Source organism: Sphaeroforma arctica (genome assembly GCF_001186125.1).
Source record: "Sphaeroforma arctica JP610 unplaced genomic scaffold supercont1.1257, whole genome shotgun sequence".
Taxonomy (NCBI): Eukaryota; class Ichthyosporea; order Ichthyophonida; genus Sphaeroforma; species Sphaeroforma arctica.
The window spans coordinates 7,077-16,853 of record NW_014039301.1 but is presented as its reverse complement, the minus strand read 5'-3'; the positions used below and the strand labels follow the sequence as shown (position 1 = coordinate 16,853).

General features: G+C 44.7%; 1 protein-coding gene across 1 annotated transcript; it reads right to left on the bottom strand.

The window, feature by feature from the left end:
• Positions 1–892: 892 nt before the first annotated feature.
• Positions 893–9,704, bottom strand: SARC_10458 (hypothetical protein). Its single transcript, XM_014295500.1, has 9 exons — positions 9,561–9,704; positions 8,603–8,682; positions 7,908–7,989; positions 6,324–6,409; positions 4,937–5,045; positions 3,817–3,918; positions 3,386–3,461; positions 2,543–2,659; positions 893–1,933 (listed from the first exon to the last, which is right to left on the bottom strand). Exons 1-9 carry the CDS (start codon positions 9,659–9,661, stop codon positions 1,820–1,822), a joined length of 867 nt encoding a protein of 288 aa, XP_014150975.1. The 5' UTR covers positions 9,662–9,704; the 3' UTR covers positions 893–1,819.
• Positions 9,705–9,777: the final 73 nt, after the last annotated feature.

Below are 9,777 nucleotides of genomic sequence, written 5' to 3'. Positions count from 1 at the left end.
GGTACAGTATCTCGATGTCAAACAGGAAACTGCCCGCCTTCCGGGCAACCGCTACTCTGTCGAGGTCATTGGAAACACTCTCTGTGGCTTATATATGGATACGACCCTTTCAGTTAGGGGTGTAGCATTGCACACACCAGCGCCTGCGTTGGTCCTGAGCGGTAGATCCGGGTGACCACCGCAGGATTGCGACGAATCATATGCGTATATTTTGAAGAAGGATGTTAATTGTTCGCATCCCATGACTGAGATTTATTGGGTGCACTGAAGCCCAGCATCGCAACTGATGCTCATAATCATGTCTGCTACCACATCGTATAGATCGTGTGGTGTCCATAGTAGTGGACCAGGACAATACATAGACTGACTAACCAGGACTCTATATAAAATAACCTCATATGCCTCATGCTTCCAATAGGCTGGGGTCAAATCACACAAAATCGTATGCAGGGGCGTATAATGAGAAAATATGCAGGCTTGTGTAGTTTGTGTCAACTTTAACGAACCAGAGTGCTACAGCAATATATGTAGTATGGCTTAGTTTGTGTCAACTTTAACGAACCAGAGTGCTACAGCAATAGATGTAGTATGGCTTAGTTTGTGTCAACTTTAACGAACCAGAGTGTCACAGCAATATATAAACTATGGCTTAGTTTGTGTCAACTTTGATGAACTAGAGTGCCACAGCAATATATAAACTATGGCTTAGTTTGTGTCAACTTTGATGAACCAGAGTGCTACAGCAATATATTTACTATGGCTTGTACTTTATACGATATTGAAAGAGCCAGTTCTCTTTAGGGACGCACTGATAGGCCACAAGCTCCTACGTATTCGCCTTGTTGACCATTGCGACGTGTGTGCAGCTATGTGCACTACGGTGTCGTTTGTGCTTGTGGACAGTCGCGTATGGTTTTGGTACCCTTTGTCCTGATAGCTAACCATTTGGGTTTCAGATATTTCCGCACAGCTGAGAAGGTCACGATTTGAATTCTAGGTGCAGCTGCATGCTACGGCTACCAAACATGTGAGGGGGCGCCAACGGCACTCGCACACGTCACACCCAACATGTATGTTTATTTTAACTATGATCTAATGGACAACCCGCTTGCGTTGAGAAGAAGATCATCTATTGTCAACCAATACGGCTGTGGTGAGATAGTTTTATATCGCAACTGCCATACGAGGTCTCAGCATCGACTCGCCCACAGACACAGAAATGGAAACAATACACTTCACTGGGTACAGCAACACTACGGTGGTTCTCAGCCTACAGGGGGACTTGAGAGGGAGAGCTCGGTCCCTACAGATATACAGATATAGCTATAGCTCAGGACAGATACAGTTGCAACCAGTGTTTCCGCCCGCACAGGAAGTAGCAATTGGGCGGATGCCGTGCCGGTGGTCTAGGTGTGCGAGTACAGGCGAACCGCAGCCTGGCAGCTACATAGGAATGTCCCCACAGGACGTTGGAAACTCAGTGTTACAGTGACATGCGTGCGAATGGGGCAAGCAGTGGGTTTGGATCAATTCTGAAGTCAAGCTTAGTGAAGCAGGCGGCCTCCATGTAATACCACCGATTGTGAACAGGTCCCTGGTACGCAACCCAAACACGAGTCCCTATTCTGTGGTCTACGCAAGTAGAGTCTCACTTGGTGTGCTAGCACAGTTCAGACGGTACAATTCTCAAGTACATCCACAGTGTGCGGGGTTATTTAATTCCATCTTTAGGTTAAATGGGTCGTCTCGTCTAAGTTTGTTCAATCCTGTCCGTTGCCGTATCGCCCGTTCGCTCATTCTTAGCCCCTATTGGATGCGACTACTCATGCTTTACCACGGTCGGTGTTGTGGGGATGGTTTTCTCATACATCGCTCCCAACCTTTGTGCACAGTAGAGCCACACCACCGTGAACCCGAACGACACCATCGAGCCCTGAACAGAGAACGGACCAGTATATTGTGGTACGTACGGTGGGAAAACGTTAATTAGTATTCGCATGCGACGGGGTCAGCGCATTGTGGATCACACGGTTGGTATAGATAAAGTAGTATGGGCATACAAAGCATGGTATGCGGTTGTAGATACAAAGCATGGTATTCTGCTTTGATTGGTGTACATGACTGAATGGATTTCCCTTCGCTTGAGAGACAGAGGTAACGGAATCTTCTACAACCGCTCACAGGCAGGCTGGCACGTACGTCCAGCATAAAGTACGAGGACAGATATTATCTCTAAAATACGTTTATTGGCGATTGACACTACACTGAGAAGTAAAAATGCAGTAAACACAGAACAACACATAAAGGTATAAATGTACTAATAGTATAAATAATGTATATATATATATATATATATAGCATGTATACATATACATATACATATACATACATACATACACACACACACAAACACACACACACACACATATATATATATTTATATTTATATATGTATATACATACATACATACATCATACATACATATACATATATACATACATACTTGACGAAATCTACGAGGTTATATGCATACAATCACACCTGAGTCATCAGCGCATCGATATTATGACGGAAGGCATTGTTAACCATCGATCCGCCAGCCTTGGCCCCTCTAGTACCGAACATTTCGATCCAGCTCTTTGCTTTAAATCGGGTGTCCTGTAAATAGTTCGGAATATTGTGGAGTAGGATTGGCATTTATAGCTTGCCGCTGTAGTGTGAAAAGGGTGCAGTTGACGAACGAGGCGGCCTAAGTGTGAGCAATGGTCCGCAGCAAAAAAAGGTTCAAATTATAACCCAAAAGGATGTACAAGGCAACCTGAAAGAATATACAAAGTAACCTAAAAGGATTTACAAAGTAACCTAAAAGGAATAAAAGGTGAACGAATAGTCGACTCTGTGGGGACTTGCAATCGGCAGAACCGGTACCTTACAAGGTGGCCGATATGAAGCAAGGAGGGATGGCTAACGTACTAACCTATCCTAGATAAGCAAGTTTACACCTACGTCCATCTAGTTCCATGCCGTGTCTCGCTGGTAGTAGGGAACGCCAGGGCTGGTAGTAGAAGACACCATACCCGTATAGGATATGTGTAGCAAACAGTATTTGTATACAATATGCGAGGTGCACAATACGTGTTAGCTGGCATACACTACAGGTACACATGAGTGGTCGAATCCGAACCTTCGCATGTGCCGCACATGCTCGGATGGTTCCTTTTTGTTTACCTTGGTTTGGCCACTTACCATGTCACATCTCCGTAGGGGATAGCTAGCGCTCAACCCGTTAGCAGGGTGAACGCAAACGCAACACAGGGGCATATGCACGCAATGTACCTATCAATTCGCCCAGAAGGGCTTTCAATGTAGGCACCACACACATACCGTTGAGGTGTGTGTATAGGTGACCTCTATACACGGCTTGTTCAAGGAGTAGCCAAGAGCCTTCACAGCAACGATCCTGCAAGGGAAACAACGACAGCCATGAGAAAGCCAATACAACACAGTACGTCCATCCAGCTGTGCGAAAACTGTACATTTATTACGGGAACTTTACATAGCAGTGTATATGCCAGACATAAACAAGGTCATGCACGGTCACGTACAAATGGAGTCTGACTGAGTAGCCATGGGTGGGTGTCCGCAGACCATATAACAGTAGTCACTGAGCTGAAATGGCGTTTACCTTGGACGTTACACTCGGTGTGTGCAATAATACTAACTTAATAGAAACACAAGGCACACACAAACAAAGTCAATAAACCGGGGTGGAGACAGTGGAAAAACAGTTATTCAAGTTCCGCATGGGCACATACCCAGAGAACGCCATCCACACTGAAGGGTAGACATAAACAGCGGAGATAAGACCAAGAATCAACGACGGTATGCTCACCAGGCATGTTAGAAGGCCCAGTCGCCTAAGGGTCAAAAATGAAGCATACACACAGTGAGTGGGAAATCCTACGGAACTAAAGTATGCTCACCAGGCATGTTAGAAGGCCCAGTGGCCTGAGGGTAAAAAAAGGAAGCATACACACAGTGAGTGGGAAACCCTACGGAACTAAAGTATGCTCACCAGGCATGTTAGAAGGCCTAGTGGCCTGAGGGTCAAAAATGAAGCATAGACACAGTGAGTGGGAAGCCCTACAGAACTAAACCCTGTGGATTTGGAGTATCCGCCACATGACTACCAACTCACTGAAATATTGCTGATGACTAGTATCAGGAATATATAGAAATCAGACTTGCACCAGAAACTCAGGAACCGTAAGACAAGCACGGGTATCGAGACTTGGTGCACAATGGGGAGACGTGCACGGTACATACTCTAGTAAGAACTTTGTACATACTCTAGTTAGAAATTTGTACATACTCTAGTTAGAACTTGGTACCTACTCTAGTAAGAACTTTGTTCTTACTCTAGTTAGAACTCGGTACTTACTCTAGTAAGAACTTTGTACATACTCTAGTTAGAACTTGGTACTTACTCTAGTAAGAACATTGAACATACTCTAGTTAGAACTAGTTAGAACTTTGTACTTACTCTTAGTTAGAACTTGGTACTTACTCTAGTAAGAACTTTGTACATACTCCAGTAAGAACTTGGTACTTACTCTAGTAAGAACTTTGTACATACTCTAGTTAGAACTTTGTACTTACTCTAGTAAGAACTTTGTACATACTCTAGTTAGAACTTGGTACTTACTCTAGTAAGAACTTTGTACATACTCTAGTTAGAACTTGGAACTTACTCTAGTAAGAACTTTGTACATACTCTAGTTAGAACTTTGTATTTACTCCAGTAAGAACTTTGTACTTACTCTAGTAAGAACTTTATACTTACTCTAGTAAGAACTTTGTGCTTACTCTAGTAAGAACTTTGTACTTACTCTAGTTAGAACTTGGTACTTACTCTAGTAAGAACCTTGTACTTACTCTAGTAAGAACTTGGTACCCAGGATGGCAAAGATCAGTGACACGGTGTTGGACGCTATGCCGAATGTACCCATGAACGCCTTGAACTCCTCTTTGGTCTCGAATTGCTCTGTGTTTGGTAGGTAAGTTGGGCAGCGATAAGCAGTGTTCGACAATCTGGATTATGGAATGGGGTTCCGGATATGAACTGCTGTCAGTCAGATATACTACCTACTAGCAGCAAAATTGGGTGGTAGTGTACTTTACTTGTATCTGTGGTAGTGTAGTTGTATCTGTGGCAGTGTAGTTGTATCTGTGGTTGTGTAGTTGTATCTGTGGTAGTGTAGTTGTATCTGTGGTAGTGTAGTTGTATCTGTGCTAGTGTAGTTGTATCTGTGGTAATGTAGTTGTATCTGTGGTAATGTAGTTGTATCTGTGGTAGTGTAGTTGTATCTGTGGCAGTGTACTTGTATCTGTGGTAGTGTACTTGTATCTGTGGTAGTGCACTTGTATCTGTGGTAGTGTTCTTGTATCTGTGGTTGTGCAGTTGTATGTATATCATTGCCTTGTAAAGAACTATGTGCAGCTCACCAACCACAAGCGCAAGGTGTATAGGAAGTTTGACAGATAGTGGACAGACCGAAGTGCACCGGTATCTGAAAGCGGGACACCCGGGTACCCGCGATACATCCGAGTTCCACGACCAGAGTATACGTCGATGTTACCGAGCACACAGACGAAACATCATACTAATGAGTTTTAAGGCTAACTCTACTATGGATCCCTAAGACTGCCATGAATGCTCTATCGTTGCGCGTGTACACCGTTTAGAACGCTTTGGTCAGTTACGTCCTTCCCTATTAAACACACATACACAAACGGACAGGCACGATTCATACATATACATATACATGCCCTAAGACAACCACGAATGCTCTATCTACAACGCTTTGGTCAGTTACAACCTTCCCTATTAAACATACATACACAAACGGACAGGCACGATTCATACATATACATATACATGCCCTGAGACAACCACGAATGTTCTATCTACAACGCTTTGGTCGGTTATCACCTTCTCCATTTAACATATATACACATACAGACAGGTACGATACATACATATACATTTACACGTCCTAAGACAGCCACGAATGCTCTATCTAGAACGCTTTGGTCAGTTATAACCTTCTCCATTCAACATATATACACATACAGACAGGCACGATACATACATACACATACACAAATACATATACATATACATATGCACGATACATACATACACATATACATATACATATACATATGCACGATACATACATATACATATACATATATATGTGCAAGGGCGCCGTTATCCGGCAGTGCTGGGCGTCGCAGGCCATGCGATTCGCGGACTTACCATTGGCCAGGACTTTCATCTGGAAATCCATGATGGTGAAGATCACCTCGGTGAAGGTAGAGACCACCGTAATCGCCATGACGTATCTGTGCGTACAGGACAGGTGTGTTGCGTGGCTATTAATAAACGGATGTGTTTTTACTTTGCATGGTGTACTGAGACGAGATACAGACGGTATGATGTACCTTATGTACCAGTCGGCGTGGAACGTCTGTCTTCCGATTATAGCGTGCTGTATATGTGCACATATACACAAATCCACATATATCTGTATACATATAATATCCTTGGTAGCGGTATGTAGCGGCACTGTCAGGCATATGTACATACTTATAGGCATACACGTGAGCGAACGATCGGACGCGCACTTGCACCTATGAGAACTCCCATAAACACATACACATGTGACTGAAACTTACTCCTAGCCCCGAACAAGGCCCTGGACAAATCCGTCCAGGTGTATCTACTAGAGGCGCACACGGGTATAGTCACAGATACCGAATACGTTAATAAAAAACAACGTGGCACGTAAAACCATGGGCGGACACAGAACATCGCATAGACCATACGGGTTTGAACGAGTGGGTGTCTAAAGAATGTGCACCAAGCTACATATATTCAAAACGTATACCAAGCGCAGCCACACCACCACCCAAAAGTATATATATACCCAGTGATATATACTTCTGCACACACGAGCATGTGGTCGTGTATGATCATCAACCAACAAGCAGTCGCCAGCGGACCAACTGGTTGCACTAAGTAATTTGCCTATTGCAGCTTACACACACCGGTACAAGATCCTCCGTAGCTGGGACTGGCTGAGCGCACGCTCATGTACAAGTGCACTATACAACAATGGGTATTCACAGACCAATCTGTATAGGGCTACGGTTCAGCCGTACACCCCACTACTGGCACACCCGGCGCACCGGCAAACCGTTCACAGTACTATACGAAAGGGCATACAACACACACTCGGAGTTCGTACGCGTACGTTTCCAGACCCTGACGAGCGTTGGCATGCAACAATACAATACACACCACAATAGCCAAGACCATTGACACTCAACCGGCAGTTGGGTTGCCACTTGAGGTAGGTATGCTGGGAACATGTGATATCACTGATGAGATACTAGAGATAGGCGGTTGATGGACTATACAGTTGCAGACCAACAACACAACAGCGGAGGCCCATGTAGCGTATGCCGCAGCACTTGTATTGGCGTGCGTGCACTTTAGGTGAGACAAAAGATAGTTTTGAGACAAGTGACGAGAGGAATGCCATCACAAGGCAGTTGCCGTGACAAATATGAACGCATTCATTAACACACACATGTATGTGTGCCCACTTATACATACACGCATTATACAAGTATGTATATATGAACGCACTCATTAACACACACATGTATGTGTGCCCACATATACATACACGCATTATACAAGTATGTACATATGAACGCACTCATTAACACACACATGCATGTGTGCGCCCATATACACATACAAGCATGTATACAAATACGTATTTCGACGTATACAAGCACAACACCACATGCCGCTTTCCCGTAACTCACTCACCTGTCCGTTGCGATCAGTCGCAGTCCTTCGAATAGCCCAGTGGCCTCTTTTTTGTCACCGCTCTTTGGTTCGCGAATCTCCTCTGTCATATGTCACGCACAACACACCCACCCACACACACACAGTGTTTAGTTTCGTACCATACAAGCAAGCAATAGTCGCTGTACCATGCAAGCAAGGAATTATCGCTGCTACAGTGGTGAGTACAACTAGCGGCCTGGCGATAGTCCTGAGTGTGGTTGCTAATAGAGGTGCCAGAGTCACGAGGATATAGGCCGTCAAACTGGACGTGTCAGATTAATCTACAAGTACACAGAGTTTCGACCACCGCTTGGCTATAGCACATGTGCAAAACCATGACAGCCCTACGGAATATTCGGGTTTAGGGTTTAATTTAACCAACAGTTCACATCAGCATAAGCTCATCGAACACTGTGTGTACCACACACAACCCAACGTAACACTAGTCCACATAGTCTCAATGCATTTCGCAGTCACAGTATACGTGATTGAGGGCAACAATCGAGCCAGATAGATGCCCCGAGCAACATTGCAAATACAAGGTACACACACATAGCAGGACGCCGGCAACTGAACAAGACACCAACAGCTGAATACAGTTGGTGGTTGTATACAGTGGAGGAGTGATGTCCCTGCCAATTGCGTTGGACCTAAGCCCAACCCGACTGACACACCTTTAGCGTCGACATGTCCGAGCAGAGCGAAGTAGACGAGCACGGCATTAGCAACCACACTCAGGCCTTGTATGTAGAACCTGTATATGCAGTTGAATGCATGCGTGGAGAAATGGGTACTTAAGTATAACATTGGTGGGGCATAGATCAATACGATATCATATAACCGAAATGCAATTCAGCTACGCACGTGTGAGCTACAGGCAGCAGAGAATTAATCAATTGGTTTGGGTGGCGCCTCTCACTATGGAATGGAACCTAATTGGCCGTAGTGATTAACCCCCCCCCCCGGAATATTTTGTGTGAAAAGTGCACCAATCGAAACAGTTCTCATCATAGGAACAAAACTAGATGCGTGTGTTTATGACGCACACGGCTTGGAAATCAACAACCAACAACCTCGATGGCTTCAGGTATATGGAGCCGAGGCATTGGCTACAGTACTAGAACATAGAAGACCAACACCTCATTGCAAACTCAGTATCTCCTAGGCCACAAACCGAGACACCTGCCGATAAAGCAGCAGCAACATGCACGCCGAGCGCAATAGGATACACAGGCATGGAGTTGAAGATAACACACCCCGAACCACAAGAGCATACATAAATTCGTCAAACGACATGTACCACTAATATTCACATACATATAAACGGGATGCAACCAGGGAATCGCGTATGAGGCTACAGCTTGTACACCTCAATTTCGAGTGACAAAAACGGATTGAAATAACTGACACACACTAAATCACAAGGATACGCATATATTCTCTCAAACGATACCTATCACAAACATTCACACACATAAACGGGATGCAACCAGAGAATGCAAGTATGGCGCTGTAACCTGCGCACCTCCATTACGAGTGAAATAAAAAACCCGGTTTTAATAACTCACGAGTAGCGGCACTTCATTGCACAGGTCCATGTGGAGATATAAAGAAACAACACAAACCACATACTGATTGGAGAAGGACACATTCTTCGTCTCCACAGCGATGAGCGAACCGAGAATAGCCCCCACCTGCATGGAGATGTTCAGGTTGCGCAGAACTCGCACCATGTTCTCACTTTTGTTAGTGCGGTTCACTGTGGCGATGGCCGTCTGTGTGGGATACAGCGGCGAAGACTGAGAAAGTCTGTACCGGGCGGCACAGAAGAAGAATGTGGGGCTCTGAG